General features: G+C 42.0%; 1 protein-coding gene across 1 annotated transcript in view; it reads left to right on the plus strand.

Moving 5' to 3' along the window:
• Positions 1-3,661: 3,661 nt before the first annotated feature.
• Positions 3,662-19,340, plus strand: part of INO80C (INO80 complex subunit C) — a 30,557-nt gene continuing 14,878 nt past the window's right edge. Inside the window, exon 1 of the mRNA XM_069778714.1 lies at positions 3,662-3,886. Coding sequence (XP_069634815.1) covers positions 3,752-3,886 — 135 coding nt within the window. The 5' untranslated portion in view covers positions 3,662-3,751. The remainder of the gene's footprint in view (positions 3,887-19,340) is intronic.

Below are 19,340 nucleotides of genomic sequence, written 5' to 3' on the forward strand. Positions count from 1 at the left end.
AGCAGAAGAGTACCCATGCATTTGGTCCGAAAGCATCCAAGGCATTTGCTCCCACACAGCCTGGACGTGGCAGTCAGAGGCCGTCCCTCCACAGCCAGCCACTCCGCTGGGCCAGTTCACCAGTACCGGTAGGAAGGGAGCTGGCACAACTCTCGACTCGCTAGGAAGCCACTCCTGGGGCTGGGGCAGGGAGCAGATCTGACAAAGCGTATGCTGCCCCAACCGTTTCTGCCTATGGATCTTCTCCATCAGCTGTCCCTGCACTTCCACATACACATTACTGACGTTCATGACGGTAGGCCATCCTCCTCCATTTCAGGTCGGTCCTTGCTGTCCCAGCAGCTGATGTCACACCTCGCAGCCCACAGCAGAGCCACCAGCACGGCAGAGCCCTCCCATGACCCCCACGGCTCATGGACGCAGCCTGTGCAGGGGCAGAGCGTGGCTGCCGGGGGGGCCTCGCTCTCTCTACTCTGCTTTATCCTAACTCATGCTAAAGATCCTTCTGCTGGTTTTCCAAACATTTTCTTCTCTCATCGCTTTCTGCCTTCATTAAGGAAAAAAAATCTTAAATTATCCTAATCATGAGGCACCCACTACCCTTCATATCCCTCAACAGCTTCACACCGGAGTAATCCCCTCTGCATGATGAGAAAACTATCGTTAGTGTTCAATTTTCATCCAGTCAAAGGATGGGGAAAAAAACCCCAAACAACAAAACCAAAATCCCACCTCATAAACCTGGGATAGGAGCCTGAGATCTTCTTCCCCAGTTCAGGAGGGAGAAAAGTACTAGGAGCCTTTCCAGTTCACTGTTACTAACAGGCAGGTGGGTGACTCTTCACATCAAAGAGCACACAGGGTTATTGCTGAGCTGTATTTAATTTTCCTATTAGCGAGGCAGCATATAAAAAATAGACCTTGCAGTACTAGCGAGGGAAACTGTGTTCACCTCGAGCCAGGTTCAAAATGAACAGCAGGAAGAGCCATGTCACACCAACCCAGACTAGCAACTGCAATTTGCACTTCTTCAGGTGAGCCCTTGTCCGGATCACAAAGCAACCGCCCATTTAAGTGTGTAACAGGAACCTAGTGAGACAGATATTGCACTTATTCACCAGAACACCACCTCTTAATTTGCAGCAGGGCTGGGTGTGGACAGCCACTCAAGGAGTGGGGAGAAGGCAGCCTTGCAACTCCACAGCCCTTCCCACATCCTTAATTCTATTACTCATCCCCTGCAGACACTCTTGCCGTTTACATTGCCATTATTGCTATTTTCCAAGGAGTTGTAGGCCTTCTGGGATTATAAAGCATTTGCTACCGTGTAAAATTGCACTGTACTTAATATTGCTGCAATACACATGGGCCTTGTGATTTTGTTTTTAGTAAACCGATTGATAAAAATGGGTACAGATAAGAAAATGCCTGGCTAAGTGCTATTTAAAAACTTTCATTGATGCAGCACGTTCATTCTCTGCATGATTCACATGCAACATCCACTCAGCAGCAGCATTAAAGATGCTCCTCTCAGTAAAAGCGTTACTATGATAAGGTATGCTTTCTCTTTAATTGGGCATGCCTGGGAGCTGAGCACACAGCATGTGCGTGGGAAAGAGATGGGACCCAGCCCTGGGAACGAAAAAAGGCTGACTAAGACAAGATCAACACTTTGAGCATACAGCAAAGCAGATTTGGCTTTGTCAGGGGACACGACTCCCCTGCAATTCCCAGTGCCCGTGCTAATTTCAAACTCAGGTCACCATCTTGAGCGTGCACCGGGACGCTGTCATCTGAAGCGAGAAGAAACACATACTGCATAGCACACATCAGCCTAAAACAATCACTAAGGGCAAACGCGATCGTGTTTACCAGCCTGCTCTGCAGCACTGCTGGCAGCCTGCATGCTCAGACAGAACGACAGCAACTACAGTTGGGAAGGAGAAGATGGGGCTTGGATGTTTGTGCAAGGCCTCGCTTATGCCCCTGGAAAGCAAATCTTGTCCTGCTGTTCTGCTATATACACAGGTGCCTGGAACGAAGCCTAGAAGTCCAGGCTTTTGTCTTCAACTCTCTTTCAGACCACCTTCAAAGCTTTTGTTTTACATAGCACTGCCTGGCACCCCTACTGTGACCAAGCTCAGTCCTCATTACAGCACCATCTATAAATGTGACCCAATTTTTATGCCTGAATATCAACTTCTTGGACCTCTGACTCTCCCCAAGGCATGCACTGGGTCAGGATCTCATACAGCTGCACCTAGAAACCTAGTTCTCAGGCATTGCATAGAGTCAGCTCAAACAAATATGGTAGTAAGTTGACCTTGACCAGTATGTTGAATGCAGCTGCATGCAAGCATAAAGAAGCTAGAAACAGTTTTATCAGCCATCAAGCAGCTTGAGAACTGTCTGCAACCCCGTAATATCACCAGCCAGTTCTCTGGGACAGGGTATGAAACAGCACAGACAGCAAGAGGACTGTGAAAAGACTTCGGAGCACAGTCCGAATCACTGGAAATCTATTCTGGTACATTGCTCCGGTGCAAAATTACTCCAGATTCCAACAAGAGGAAAAAATTGCTGGACCGTGTCACTAACCATGTCAAAACAGGGTGGAAGCAACCAAATCTGTAACTGTATGAACTGCCCAGAAAGACATTCACTATCAGCTATCTGTAGTCATATTTTGAAATCTTTAATGACAACCGTAATTACTTGCAACTTATATTTAAAAAGATTATACAGTTTAAGTGTGGACAATAACATAGAACACTTATTGGTAGGCTTCTCGGAGCTCATGATCTTAGAGCTGAAGGGAACAATTAAAACCCGCTGCGTGTTTTATCAAGGCAACTGGAAAAAGCTGATGCATTTAGAGACTCACAGCCCCTTCACTGGTCTGAAAGCATTTTGCATAAACTTTACCTCACTTTGGGCAGGCTTAAGACAGCAATTGCCTGAATACCCAGCACTGTACTCCAGTGCTCACGCTGTGCAACGGGCTAGGTCCATCTCCCAAACTACAGCTTGTATTCAGCCGAGTCTTACACAGCTTTTTATTTTACACTTTGCAAACGACTGCACGCTGCAGGCCTCTGCGATATACGGGACTGCGCGGCAGCGAGCGCCCTTTCCACCCTTGCACACTTACAACCTCCTACGGCTAGCAAACCCCAAACTTGCCACATTTTGTCACCTCCCACGCACATCAGGCGCCAGGCCGAGCCCGGGCCCGCTCAGCCAGGCGAAATGAGGTGAGCTCCCCCGGGGGGGGGGGGGGGCGGCTCTACCGCCACAGCCCCTTCCGCGAAGGGGCCCGGGCTACCGCAGGCCCGGCAGGCGGATGGGGAAGCCATAAGAAGGCAGGCTGCTTCCTACAAGGTTCACCCCAGCTGCTAAAGCACCGAGGGCTGGCACGCCCGTTGTGGAAACCCTCACAAGCGGAGATCAAACAGCCATAACCCTCCCCTCACAGAGCCCGGCGGGAGGGGGGAGCTGAAGAGGGGGGGGGGGGGAGACGGGGAAGGCGGGAAGCCACGCCGCTGCTACTGCGCATGCTCCTCCGCGCCACAGCGAGGCCGGCCGGCCGGCCCGCGCCGCCAGTGCGCGTGCGCGGCGCTGCCTCGCGCCCGGGTGCGTGGGGGGGGGTGGGGGTGGGGAGGTGAGCGCTCTCTCCCGGTTCCGCCCCACCGACGTGCTCAGCCCGGGCACGAAGGGGGGGGGGGGGGCGCGAGTGAGTGTGTGTGAAGAAATGGCGAGTCTGATCCCCGCGGCGGCCTCTTCTCCCGCCGGCGCTCCATCCCGTAGCAAGAAGCGCCCGGCGAGCCCCGGTACCGGCAGCGGCCCCGCCAAGAAAAAGAAAACGACGGCGCCGGGCGGCTCGCAGGTAATGGAGGGAGGGCCGGGCAGGCAGCGCGCATGCGCGGTGGCGGTTCTTTCCCCCCCCCCCCTGCCTTCCGCGCATGCTCACGGAGAGGCGGGCGGGGCGGGGCCCCCGTTACCTCAGGCGGGCTCGGCGGGAGTCTCGTCTCCCCCGGCGGGGACCGTCGTCTCTCTCTGTGTTCCCCGGCGGCTCCTGCCTCCCCTCGCCTGGCTTCCCCCGGCCCCCCTTCCTCTTCGCCACTCCCGCCCGTGGAAGCCGCCGAGCTCCGGGGAAGGACTGGCCGCCGGGTGCCTGCTGCTGCTGGGCCGGGGCGGGTCGGTGCCCCCCCCCCCCCCCCGCCGGGGCTGGCGGTTTCTTTCCAGGCGTTGGAACCCCGAGTTTCAGGCCTTTAGTTATCACTTTGCTGTCGGCGTTGCGTGTGGTGACGCTTTCTGATCAAACCGTCTCGCAGTCGTTCGTTTCTTTCCGTGCTTGCCTTCCGTAGCTTTGAACCTGACGTTATGCCATACCTGAGCTCTCTAGGTACACCTACATAAACCTCTGATCGCGCATGATGATGATTTTAATTTGAGGTAGTTGGTCTGTCACGGAGGAGGGACTAGCGCTCGAACGAGCGCAGTTTAACACCTGCTAGTTCTGGTGGGTGCAGCTCACATACAATACGGCCTTCTCGGTTGAGCTAAGTGGACCTAAGAGTTAAATGTGAAATGAAGGTGTAACCTCAGAGCCTGAGTCCTGGGGAACAGGGTCAGGGGAGGCAGAAGGGCTGCTGATGTGAGTTCCTCCTAACCTCCTACCCCCGGTCACAGCGGGTAGGGCGGCCTCTATTTCTGCGTCATGCAGCTCCACAGAACCATCCCCAGCTGATGACATCTGCCCCTTGACCATGAGGCAGCGTCTCGTGCTCCAAAACTAAGTCCCAGAAGACGTTCAGAGTCAGTCTGTATGTGACATCTGTATAGAGACCGCAGATGCAGTATGTCTTGGATTACTTCTTTTAGAAAGATCTCAGTAGCTAAGGTGGTCAAAAAAGGCATGGAAAAAATGGTTGTCTTCCCTCCCCTCCCCAAAATGATTCTTCTCAGTAGTACTTCATGAACTGTAACAGTAGCATAGCTACAAAGTATGCCCTACTGCCAGTTATGTTGCTTATTTTCACATGAGCCGTCAGATCAAGGGAATATTTCTGCATTTTTCAGCTGATCTTCTCTCCAGACAATTAAAATCCATCGTGCACACCAGAGCACGGACACAAACCCTTCCTCATTCTGAGCAGTGCTCTTGTAATGCTTGTTTTCACCTTGTGGCAGTTACATGGTTTCTTTTCCTTTTCTGATGGGATTATCCCTAGGAGAGGGAGTAGGAACCATAGTGCTTAATGTAGCTAACAAACTGCACTGCAACTGTGAAAAATTACTGCCTGGCATGATAACGTTTGACAACTTTTTCAAGGTCTGCTAGAGATAACTGTCTGGATTTTCCAGCATGGAGAGGACTGCTCTGTGCATGTGTGCACATGTGTGTGTATGCAGATATAAAACATTATATACTTACATATAATATAAATGCGTATAAAATCTTTTCTATGTAAAAAATTTCCCCCAACCCTTCAGCCTCTAAAACTGTTTTCTGAAGTTCACACCAAACTTAAGCCTGTGGACATCTTCCAGTATTAGGAGACAATCCATGATTTCTTACTCAAACTGTGTTTCGATAGTGTGTGATAAACAGTTTTTGCAATTCTTCTCACAAGTGATTTCAGTGGAGAAAGGAGTAATTTCTCAACATTATGTCCAAGTCGGCGTACGCGTTCACTGACTTCAGCAGTGCAGATCAATCCCATAAGGAAAAGAAAAAAATGAGTCTCAGAAAATGTGTAACCTCAGGGATGGGACAAGAAACAGCTCGTTGATCTTCTAGCAATCACATTAAATGTTGCTGACTAGCTCTGGAGCAAGCCAGTTCAAACAGAAATGAAATGGGGGCTTTGCATTTTTTGATTTAGAAACATTGATCATTGGACACTTTCTTCTGCAGTACCTTATTTAATCTTAATCTCCAGAAGTCCTTATAAAGTCCTTAGTTAATTGTTGAGTAATGTATGTTTTCTGGATGAGGAAACCTGTGACACAATGAAACAATAATTCTAGTCTGCTGAGCTATTCAGAATACAGCCAGTCAACAAGCAGTGAACGCTCTATTTTACAACTTATCTAATCTTTAAGTGGCTCAGCCAATCAGGGACTAGGTCATCCATGAATTTTAAATACTTTTTCTGAATATATTCTATACCGAGTACCCATTGTGGGATTTCTATTTTAATTTTTTAACTCCAAACAAGTAACATTCATCTGGCAGTCTTGATAGGTACACACCTTTAATAAACATCATTTTCAGCATGGGTTTGGAGGTAGCGCTTGTTACTCCTCTGACTGTTCGCTTTCCTAATTAACCCCTTGGATATTTTCTAACAGCCTTTTCAGCCTTTCAGAAGCCAAATACATCGTGCCATAGCTCAGCACGAAATGGTTTCTATTTTAAGTAAACTGACATTGTGAAACAGATAGAGAAATAGTGAATTATTTCCTTGGTTAACTAGCAAACTATAGGTAAGAGGATCCCAACTGAGAGGTTTGTAACTACTTGCAGGGGTCAACTTAGGATCTGGGGACTCCCCACGATATTAACTGGTAACTTCTGCTGACAACCTCGTGCCTGGCGTACATGAAAATTCACTTCACACTGTGCCAACTGTGAACTTACCCACATCTGTGATTCCATCACTGTGAAATTAAACAAAAAATGGGGTTTTGCAAGTTCCTCAAATCACATAGTTTGTTTTTCTTTTGTGTGCTTTATGTCACAAGTAGCTATCACAGTGCTCGCGCTGAAAGACACACTGGTCTGGTAAAACCGTAGATTTCAAAAATGTGTTTATTTTTTTATATAACAAATTTCCTTAAGTATAGCAATGTAATTAACTAGTTTGAGTAACTGTGTGTATCCTACAGGAAGGCACAATTATCACACAGCATACAGATTTTTATAAACCCAATTTTCATTATGTTTCTCCAACATATGAATTGCTACTTTTGCTAAGATAGACTTTAGGAACATTACCAAAAAACATTCTTCATCGTTTGTATGAGTTACCGACCCAAAGGTATTGAGTCATGTTTGTTTTGGAAGCACACTGCACATAGGGCTTGTCAGTCATGTCTACAGAAGGAGACACATGCTTTTTGGATATAATGCCTGTATTTACCAAATGTGAAATTAAAAGCGAGTTTACAGGAAAGCATGACTGCAAATTGATTACATCACTTTCATTAGCATTACACAATTATTCCTCCCATGCAGTTGTGCCACTGAAAAATACCTCGGTCTTCGCTGCAGCAGGAGATTTTAAATGTTGAGGATTATTATGCATATTAATGGTAACATGCATGTGTAAAACCAGTGCTGTTTAGTGGTTTACATAGCACCGTTCAGTTAGATGTCCTTGCCCAATGATTCCCAATAGCTGCCGTGCTGGTTCAGCTCCATTGCTGGCTCTTGTGCAGACTTGTCTCCAGGTCTCCTGTCTTTTTAATTACTATCACTTAACCTGGGATAGAATCTTTGACACCGATCTTAAAATGCCACCAGTTCCTCTATCTTAATGTTCACACCATTATTTTTATAGATTATACAGCAACAGGAAGCTTTTAAAAGAGTATATTTTACATCAAGATGTTATTGATGAAACAAAACACGTACCCATGACAGCTAGCAAGCTTTAAAGATAAAATTTGCAGTGAGATAGGAGAATGATTTGGAAGAAGAAAGTCTCTGATTTTGTCCTCTGACAATTAAAGAGAGAAAATATGCTAAATATTATGGTAAATGTATATTTGCTTACATTATTTGTGAAACAACTTCAGACTTATGTGATGAAGAATAGTAAATGCCTTACTTCGAGAATGACGTTTCATCTTACATTTTGAATTGATGTAAACTGCCCTGTAAACTACAGAAATACACAAAGAAAGCTTTTTGCTTCCTTCTTCTCCATTGCTGTAGCAACAGCAGGTCTTGGTACCATTTAGAAAATAAAGACTGAACTTCCTTTTCTGCAATGTCATTTAAGAGTTAAATTATTAAATATATTGATTTTATCTCTAACTGCAGCAGTACTACTGGCAACCTTCCTTTTATGTAACTAGCTCTCATATGTATACTTAACACTTCCTGTGTTTCTTGTTCTATGCTTAAAACCAGAAGCTATACAACAATATTAGAAACCAAAGTCAAAACAGTTTAAAGTTACCATCCTCTTAAATAAGCTCCTCTCATGCACAACATGAAAATAAAAGGAGCAACTCTAACATACGCTTAGAACTCCATTTTTATTTTAAATGTGACTGAACAATGATGTTTTATATTGTAAACTGAAGATCATCAGATTAGAGTTCTGACAGACAGCTCTAAGTTCAACAAGGAGACTTATATATTAACATGGTTACTGTTACGTACTCAGAAGCTGTCCACTAGACAGAGTTTACCCTAGTACATAAATAGCATGGAGCTGGACTCTAAACCATCAGTAAATTTAATCAATTCTCCCATTATGCTATTTTACCAAGGCTATCACTGTAAGTAGGGAACCATCAAATCCATTTTAAAATAACTTTGTTTTAAAGAGCCCGTTTGATCTGGCTGTAATTTCCTGAAAAATGAGGTTCAGGAGAATGAGTTTAACCACAGAATCGTTGAGTACCACTGCAGCTAGTGAGCTGAACTGCTGCTCTCACCATGTTCTGGGACAAGTACCTCCTCTAGCGTGTCACAGTATCATAACTTTCTGATCTGAAGTTAAAAATTACCTACTTAAGAATTCAGACCTTGTTTACTCCAATCAGTAAAAAACTAAACTTATTCTAACAGTATTCCATGTAAGACTTTCTGTAACAGAAAAGGATGGCTTTCCTTTGTAGATGAAAATTTAATAAACAAGTTTATTTCTCACCAATCCACCTGCCCTGAAAGAGACAGCAGGACCCTGATACAGCATGATAGTAGGGCGATGTTAGTACGTATGTATTTGCCAGTTTATTAAAAAGCTATCACGTCATTATGCTCTAGACTACACTTTTTTTTTTTAACCATCTCTCAGCCCTTAAGGTTATGACAGTAACTGAAAATACATTAATTTAACCAATGAAGCAGTGCCAGTCTAAAGCTACTGCTTGCCTGGAACGATATCTTTAAAAGATGTAATGTGCTCCCAGGAGACGTTAACTCAAACCTAATTAAATTGACTTAAATGACACTTTCATTGGATAAAGTATAGATATCACGATAACGGTGCAGTCGATTGCTAGTTACTGATAGGAACTGCTGAGGTGAGCTCTTCAAGTGCAGCCACTTGCACACTTATTCACAACCCTACCCAAGAGTCTTGGCTCTTACCAAACTAGCAGCCAGTTTAAAACAAATTGCCATGTCTTAACAAGAGTTTTAGCAGGTAGTTTTTAAATTGGGATAGCTATCCCACAGAGAGCTAACATACTCTGGCATCACACTGCATGTCACCAGACCACAGAGCACTGAAAATCCCCCAAATTTGCAGTTCTCTCTCTGAAGCACTCGGAGGGTCACTGCTTACACCTCCTAATCCTTTCAAACATGTGACCATGAAGATACTTTCTGCAACAAAGCAGACAGTGAACAGCTGAAATATTACGCATCTCTTCTCCCATGGGGTTTTTGTACTCTTCCCCAAAACCAGCTTATTTTCAGGCAGTCCACTAATGAGAGGCAGGATTATCCTGAGGTACCGGTTTTTGTCACTTGCACATTTGAAGTCAAATCTGTTAAAGAATCAGAATCCCTCCAGTCCCTGATGGGGAAAAATGATAATTAAAAGACAATTAGCAGATTTTCTAGGGAAATCTGGCAAAAGTTATGTGTGTTTTAAGTTTAGCTTTACTAAAAAACAGGGAATTGCTTTTATAGAGCAATCTAGATTAAAAGGGAAACTGTCAAAACTGAGAGCTAAGAATTGACTTTGCTTGACATTTATCACATATTGAAGGCTTTAGATGATCTGTAATCATAAAAGTATGTGAATTTCCAAATCAGACTGTGCCAGTCTCAGAGAATTACCAACCCCCCAACCAAATGTGATTAGATTTTGGATTTAGAGTAAACACAGATGTGTTATGTTGTAGAAAAGCAAAAGCATATGTGTATTGACTTTTACTATGGGCGTCAGTATGCTGGTGTCATGGGTTTTTTTACCCTTCTCCCCTTATCCTAGTAGAGAATTTTCATTTTCCCTTTAGCTAACAGAAAATGGAGAGTCTTACTGTGATCACACTTAACTTCAGGATTCATAATAAACATGCAAGAAACTGAGGAGAGATAATAAAGATGGTTCACTGCTTCTATCATAAGGAGATGAAATAGGATGCGTTATTTTTTGAAGGAGAAAGAGCAATCTAAAACACTGCATGCATGCACTTCAGCGTGACATTTTGTCTGAGTGGTAGAGCTCCTAAAAAGCGATCTCAGAATCCAGTTAGTGCATTAAAAGGTTCAGATTAACAAAAGAAAACTTGGAATAACTTAACTGCCTAGATATGGCAGATCTGAAGAGGTGTCAGACTGTTTTTCACATTTTTGTAAAGTGCAATGCTTTTGTTAGGTAATAACTTCGGTTCTTGCTTTAGCAAGGCATTAGTAGTTGTATTTAGAAAGGCTAATAGAAATATTGATTTGGTAGCCTGGGAGGGTTTTGAACACATTTTTTAAGCATTCTGGGGAAACAGAATGGAGACATTGGCTATTTATTTAGACCTGCAGAAAGCCATAAAAAGTTCTGACGCTCCGTGTTGTGAAATATACCTGGCCCTCACAGCAGAGTTCATATCCATGAACAGCATGTCTTACTGCAAAGCACACCTGCAATTCAAGAGGCTCCTTTAGGCTATCTCGTAGCTTCTCCTGATCAAAAAGGAAGGAGTCCCAGTCTCCTCCTATCTTCTTCACTCTTACCCACCTCCACATGTCCCAGCTGCATGCTCCTGCTGCCTGCATCACGCCACCTTTGGTACCCACCAGACCTGCTCAGCCACTGTCGGAGGTCAGCAGTCAGAAGACAAAACTGACCAAACCTTCCCCCTCTCCCAGGAACCTGCGTTGTCTCCTGCTGCATTGGTGAACAGGTCTGATTCACAGGGAGGTTTGATTCATGAGTAGATCCAGTGTCCCTGCCTGGGGGAAGACCTGGAGAGTAACAGCTTCGTCTGTCATACTGCTTGTCTGTCAGGCTCTTAAGTTCCTTAACTGATTCTACAAACTACAGCAAGCTCTGTGAGATGCGACCAAAATAAGCTAGCAGGAAATACTGTGGACTAGTCCTAATTCTACTTCTCCCTGAAGATTTAGGCAACTCTTTCTACTTGGGATTCAGAACCATGAACATCTGCCTTTGTGAAAGCAGATATTAAATCCTTTCTTTCAAAAGTAGAACAGAAGTCACACTTACAGCACCAATACTTGCTTTTTATATCATGTGTCCTTACAAGTGCTTGCTGTGTCCTCCACTTGAAGTTAGTCCCGTTCCTGCAACTGCCGGAGGGGATTCAAACCCTCCTTTTCCCCACGCACCCCCTAACCACCAGGCTGGAAAGCCAGTCTGGTGTGGTGGGAGGGGAGCATGGAAATGTTTTCTCCCCTACGGCCGAGGATAGAGGTTCTGTCTGTTCCAAAGAGAGCGACTCCATAGTCTGGTATTGAACACAGTTGTCAGAATAGGTCTGCTTATGCATTTCAGGTATTTGTTTCTGTTATATGTTTTGTCTAATGATAATTTTAATGCAAAATACACAGTTGTGCAAACAGGGATCAGAAATCTTTTGCTTCCAAAACTCTAGCCAAAAAGCTACATAGTCATGCCATCTAATAACAGGCGTTTATGTTGTAATAAAAATGCATCACTGTTAATTCAAGAAACAAATTTGAAATGGGTAGAAGGAAACTATTTTGTGAGTAATATGTAATTAAACCGTAGCAGAGTCCATCATTCTGGGAGGGGTGAATATCGGTAGTTACATGGTTTGTAATCATCCTGCCCCAGGATGTAAGTGCTGGCTGACTCAGGAAGAAAAATTGTCCTTGCTAATTATAAGACCCTGCTGTGGATAAGGAACATTTTGGGGAATTAAAAGAAAAATCCTTCTGTAAAGCATTGCAGGCCATTGCTAGGATTTACCACATGAAGAGAGACTTCAGTTATCGTATCTATCCTTTTATCATTTATTAAACAGAGAAAAATGATTTGTTATATATCATATGTCCTTAATTTTCATTAAACGGACAAAATATCGCACTTCCATGTGCTTCTGTGCAGAACCTGCCTAATATGTGAATTACATAAAATCTGACATAGTTTAAAAAGATACCTCATTTTGCAAACATCCACAGGCCTAGAGGTGAAACCTTCTATGTAGTTTTAAGCAAAGTTAACTTTTTTACTTTTCTGCCCTTACAGTGTTGGCATGCTTGTAGCACTACTTACCCCTGTGTTCATAAGGATGCACTGTGCTTATCACGACAGCCTTATTTACTGCTTCCTCAGATTTACGCTTTTCTGAGTTAGCGAAAGAATGAGAAGAAGGGCAGAAAAGGCTGAGACACCTATGATAGTTTCTGCATAAATTAGACAAGGTATGGATAGTGTCACTTAAGTGGTACAGCTGGAAAAGGCAAATAAGCTTTCAAGCATGCAAGTCTTTTTTCAAACCTGAAAATGAAACAGCAACTTCCCAAGCTGAATACAGAACAACTGCTTAGAGTTTGTTTAGGTAGGTATCAAGCAGGCCATCTTTGAAGAAAAGGTTAGTGGCATCCCAGGAGTACAGGGGATGTTAATCAGGGAAGGGAGAGAGTATTATGAAAATAAAATACTCATCATCCAGGAGAGAGGAGGAGGGAGTTAAAACCCTGTAGGAAACCGTGTGAAAGTTATGTGCCATAAAAACAGTCTTTCTATTGAGTCAGTGGTGTATTGGTATGCAGTCCATCCAGAAGCTTGTCTTAATTTTCCAGATAAACAGGTACATTTAATAAAAGATGACCACTCTGCCTAGAAACTTTGTTACATTTATGCCCTGAAACCATCAGGACTACAGCAAAATACTGCTGAAATGGAACATGTAGAAATTAGGGCAGTAATTAACGTGAGTTATGTGACTGCTCGTGACCAAAAGAGCTTTTTGTTAATAAACCCAGTATTTTCTATTTTATAGGATATTGATTTCTTACTAGGGAGATGGAGAGTTGCCCAGAGAGTTGTGGAATCTCTGTCCTTGGAGGTGTTCAAGACCTGCTGGGACAGAGCCCAAAGCAGCCTGGTCCATGGTCAGTTTTGACCCTGCCTTGAGCAGGAGGTGGGCCAGTGGCCTCCCGAGACCCCTTCCAGCCTCAGTGATTTGGTGTTACCATGTCTCATTTCAGATGTCTGATTTATGCGATTAAGATGAGTGCATCCTGACAAGCAGTCGTACGCTCCTTCCATAGGCAGGTCGGGGTACCTCAGCTGGGTACTTTTCCCCACAGTGTATTAATGAAGCCCAAAACTCAGTGACTACATTTAGACAGTATTAATTATCCCCACAGTGTAGCAACGGTTATGTTATAGTAGAACTGCTTTTCCCTGGGAGGAACAGCACAGTGTTCTTACAGCAAAATTAACTCTTAAAATCAACAAACTGGAATAGAAGGCCATTTTTCCTTGACATACGCACAGTGTGTTCAGGCTTCTCAGAACAAAGTAGTTAGCTGGAAAGTCCTTATTGCTTAAGTTGATTATCTCTTTTTACATAGTCTAGAACTAGCAATGCTAGTTGAGTCTCACATTAACAACCTTAAATTTTCTCAAGTAAAAAATTCCATTTTCTCCTTAATTTTTGTTAAACCTATTTGTTGCAGCCAGAATTGCCTTTTGTTGCAGCCACAGAGTTGCCCTTTTTATCCTCCTCCTTTCCGTCTGTCCAAAAGGTATTTTTTAATTTGCTAAATCATTCATTGTGGGAAACTTCTTAAAATATCCTGTTAAACCCATCACAAAATATTAAATACTATGTTTCCCTCTCACATATGGATCGTGGATGTGATACCAAAACTTCACTAATTCTAATGCAGTGGAAAAGTCAAGTCTTTTAATAGTTCTGTTCTGTTTCAAGTCCAGCAGAAAAGGCAGTCGGGATACAAGTTTATATGCAAAATACTGAACTGTCTGGCACTTTTCAGTTGTGCTGCAGTTCCTCAATTTCAATATATAGTATCAGGGTGAAGTGTACGGCCACAGAACTTACATAGTTGAGTAAACAACTGCCTACGCGTACAAATGTTTCTGCAGAAATATTTCAGAAATTTGCCTTGAAATTAGCATCACTATACAACTCTCTCCTCCCTTTTCCTCCTGAGCAGCCTAAAAATAGTCAACAATAGATACTTCTATTACCTTATTTTCATCTAAATTAGAATTTGCCTTATGTTTGGTTTGGTTCAGTCATCAGGTTCTTTTCATTATCCAGTTAAATGCAGGTATCCGTAGGATAATGCACCTACAATTTTGCTGAGTACAGGAGACCTGGTGTGCTATTCAAAGCAGGAATGATTGGTGTTGAGTTTGCTAGATGAAGGAAAGCAGATGTAGTATTCAGGGCATGTACAGCCAGATATTTTTTTGTCCTGTAATATGAGACAGACAATAAAGATGACATTTGTAGTCTGAAGATTTTTAAAAACTAAGATATGGTTTCTTTTCTTGTCATCTTTTAAAGACCTTTGGAGCATCTGATACAGTTACTGCTCTCTGATACGTTATGCCTTTGATAACTTTTTGAAGGTTTGTAGAAAGATATTTTTATTCTCAGTTGCTGTAGAAGTGGAATGTTCCATACGTAGGTGTACCTAACGTTTGTCTTTCTGACATTGTGTTTGGGTATGACAATCTTAAAGTACCTGTACACAAATGGAAAAACCTTCTTCTGTGTAACTTTAGTCTGCAGTGCTAAGCCTTTGCAGTACAACTGCTAGTATTTACTAATGCATCATGGCAGCAGTAGGTGTAGTTAGCAGAAACGTAATAGAAATAGAATTTTTATCTACTTAAAGTGACAATTAAGACAGACAGGAGGAAATGCTAAAATGTGCAAAAAATAGGGAAGATGCAAAAGTAAAGTTTTGTTTTCTGTGTTGGTTTACCAGTTAGTTCATAACATCTGAATGTAAAATTTGGCTATTCTAATTCAGGTCTATTTTTCCTAAGAAAAAGAGGTAGAATAGGAGCTCTGGAAGAAAAATACACCCTGTGTTTACTCAAAACTAATTAGTTGCCTTTCCTTGAAGAAATGTTGCCTTGTTTTTGTTTGTTACTCAAACATTGTTTCCTGTCAAAATGGGTAATGTTTTACAGAATAAACTAGAATCAGGAAACTGAGTATTTTTTGCAGAATGGAATTGCTTTCCCATCAGCCATAGGAGCCGCTATCTTTTCGCTTTCCTTGCCCCTGGTTCAGTCACATGCAGATGAATGGACTTGGATCCTTCCACCTTGGCTGAAGCCTGTTATTTGACAGAGGGATTTTGATATGCTCCCTGAGCAGCCTTACAGTGTTAACAGCACATGAGCATATTGTAATCCTCCAGTCTTTTCTCCAGAAATACTTTGACCTTAACTGTTCTATATCAAGTGATGTATTTTAAACTTTAAGAAGCCGTTTAGCCAAAGTCCTTGACTGAACTGAATGTTTCTGATAGAGAAAGGAATGTACTGGCAGTTTTTATAAAAATTCAATTGTGATTTACTCTAGTCTTTTTTGCTAGTATGCTTCCATCCATTTTCAGTCTTAAGGTCCATCAGTTTAGAAGACTTTTTTTCTCCTGGGGAATCAAAATATTCTGTTAGCTGGGCTCAGTTTTACCCTTGGTGGCAGTAGGAACTAACACGTGCTTTTTCATTCCATATATACTGAAATTTTTAGCTCTAGAGCTGCTTCAGCATGCCATTCAGCTCATGAATTTGTCCAAGTTACAATTTTCTTAATAAAGAAAACTGTCAAATGTTATAAACAAGGAATAGTCCCAATCCACCAAATGAAATCTAAAAGTGAGAGATCCTTTGCAATTATTTAAGCCGAAGGGAGCTTTGTGGCAAATGCAAATTAAACCAAGCTTTTCTGGGATAGTGTGAAGCTATTCACAGTTGCGTCCCAATTACATTTTATTTGAGGCTTTTCCCCATAGAAAATAGTAATTTTTTTTCCTTGAAATATCTGTAAGTTATAAAACTTTGTCTATCATAGTGTTTGAAAGTTTTTAAATGGAAAAACATGTTTGGCATCTGAAATCTCTTGAGAAGAAATCAAAGCTTTTTATTGACGCTTGTTAGTCTCTTTCTGTGTTTGAAAGTTTAGTAATTTTGAAGAGAACAAAGTAAACTTGAATTTTTCTGGATTATTTTTTTTTTTCTTAAGTGAGCAGTACCAGTAAGAATGGAGTTCTTGTGTCATAAAATTGCTCGGTCTTTTTCCCCTAGGTTTTCAAGAAATGTTTGAGAGGTGGGGAATGTAATTAAAATCTTATTCTCCCTTTGGCTGCATTTTTAATTTGGAATTCAAACCCTCACACAGCGTAATAGAGCTTTGCTTTAGGGTGTTTTATACCTCTATCAAAGTGACTAAAGTAATTAGTATTTTATACATTTTGGTAAGTATTTTGTCACTGGAAGCACCAGTGCAGGTGAATGATAATGGTTTGAAGCTCAGGCAGTGACGGGATCCTAAATGAGAATGTCGCCTTTTAATCAAGAGCACTTGGAGTCTATGGTATTGAAATGCCCTACAGAGAACATAGAAAAGCCATCCATCACTTTGTGACAGTCCAATCTTTTAGCGCATGAGTAAAATTTTATTCAGCCTTTCTAAGGCAGTTGGAATGTAAGATGTTTTAACTCACCTCAGAACAGCAGTGTAAAAGTTTGAAAGCATCATGTACAGACTGCTTTCTGGACAGCATATGCGTCTTTATGCATTATCTTTATTTATTTAGATTGCAATTGAAACGTTTTCCATGTCCTGCTTCAAACACCTTCCCCTCACCCCCAGAAACCCAACAGGCGAGCTTATTTCTAGATTTCAGTCATATGTTTGGAGTTAATTTGCATAGTTGATTAACTCTGCATGCTCAGCAGAAATGCTCAGCAAGTTAAAGAACTGCTGCTTTAGGAAGGGCAGATTTTGTAAGTCTCACACAGAAAAGTAGTTTGACACGTGACCCAGAAGTCCTCTGGGGGATGCTTAGAAGGAGCTGAAGTACATTTAGTGACACGTACTTCGAATTATAAACTATTATTATAATAATTCAACAATCTAATTTCAAGCTTTGTGTTATGTTTGTTTGTAACAACCCTCCCTCAGCTTTCTTTGTAAGTGAAAGCAGCAGCAGCATCTGAGGACAATGTTGTAATTTAAACAAAAATATTTTTGTTGTCGGGCATTTGAGAGATTTACTTTTGGTGTCAATGGAAGCAGAAACCTGTACCAGGAACCTTGTCTTTTAAGACGAGTTAGCAATGATGAAACCCATTGACTTAAATGGATTTACTCCCAATTTACACTGTATGCACAACTGTCTTGCCCAACCTACTTGCTGCTTGAAAATCAAGGACATTGATCAGCACTGTACTTAATACCTGTTTACAGCTGGCTACTACTCGGGTTTTTTGTTTACTAAATTGAATTTTTCAGTACCCTGTGGAACAAAATTTGCTGTGAATATGCAAGATTAGGTTTTTTTCCTTGCTGGCATTTGAACATTTTCAAGCTGAAATATTTTTTGTCCTACCCCAAAATAAGGCAGGACTTTCTGTAAAGGGAGAACGTTCCTAAAATACTACCATGTACCAGAGTGCTGAGAGACAAAAGGCTGGGGAAATTGTATTGGGCTTCTTTTTAGTGAGTGGAAAGGAAGAGGGAAAGTTTTTCCTGCTGAATCCAAGAAGTAGTAAAATGCAATCAGATGGGGAAGACATGTTTATACATGTTACTGAATAAGTCTTCCCTTGCTGTTCCCTGACAGCAAACTTTTCTGTCACAGACATGGAGAGAGTTAATCTTGTTCAAGAGAGTACTACTTCTTCAGTCTTACATTCGTATTGAGTCTTCAGTGAGTTTGCTTTCAGAAATACACCATGCTAATAAAGTTGGTGATGAGAAATTTTTTAGCCATCATTTTAACTTGAGCTTAAGCACGTCTAATTCTAACACCTTTCTCTGTGAATTGTTCCCAGCAATGTAGAGCTGTATTTTTGTCTGCCAGAGTGTACGTGTTCAAGTTTTAATGGCTCCTGTCATGTCATCGTGCAAAGTTAAATGAATTAAATATTCAGAATGTGCAAGAGCCTGTGCCAGGCTTGTTATACAGTGAGAGCTAATATATTAATCAAACAGCTTAAGATATGTTCCAGTATAAGCAGTATTACTAGGGACTCTGTTAAATAGCTGACATTCAAAGTCTACTCCCAATTTTGAAAAGTCTGCTTCTATCATTGCTGCTGTCATCTAGTGACATTCGTGCTCTGTTTCCACCTGGCATTCTCACTCACTGTAATTGGCTGCTAGTGAAAATACAGGTATTATCCATCTATTTTATAAATTACCGTTTTCTTCCCTGGCTGCATGCCACAGCTTCGTCAGGATGTCACAGAACTTAGACAAAGCTAAAAGCTGAGTAAATTGCTACAAGTTGGATATTGCTGCTTTAGAAGTAACCTGCTACAGGAATAATTAGACACATACCATTATAGAGGTTAAGTTAAAACAACTGTGTCAATGGAATTAAGAATGTCATTGTAGTATTATCGTGATTATGAAAATCAACTGCCAAAAGTAAGTAAAAATAATTTAAACTATTTCTTGAACTTCACATACAAAGGTTGGAGACAAGTGGGTTCCTCATCATGCCAAACTGGGTGCTTGGGGCAAAGTTATCACCGAGTGTGAGGGCTTGATTTAAGAACCAGACCCCTCTTATTCCTTATTTTTCAGTAGTGACGTACAATCCCCTAGTCATCACTGTAAGACAAAGCCAGAGTATCAGAAATACTGAACGCAGAAGCAAAACCAACTCAAAAAACTACATATGCAATCATCTTCATCTACAATTGCTGTACTCAATATAGTGTTAAGGCTAACAAATGAATGATTTGCAGAAAACAAAACTGAGAAAAATCAATGTTTGCAGTATTGTTTTTGCTCCGTTAAACTAGAAACTCCCTCTCCTGTTCTTATGGAATTTATGCATTTAAGTTTCGCTTTACCAACACACCGTTCAGTTTACCTTCTATTTTTAAATTCTGTTTTACCATGTAAAATTGTAACATCTAGCAAAAATGGCCACTGATGAT

The sequence above is a fragment of the Haliaeetus albicilla genome, chromosome 3, assembly GCF_947461875.1.
Source record: "Haliaeetus albicilla chromosome 3, bHalAlb1.1, whole genome shotgun sequence".
NCBI lineage: Eukaryota > Metazoa > Chordata > Aves > Accipitriformes > Accipitridae > Haliaeetus > Haliaeetus albicilla.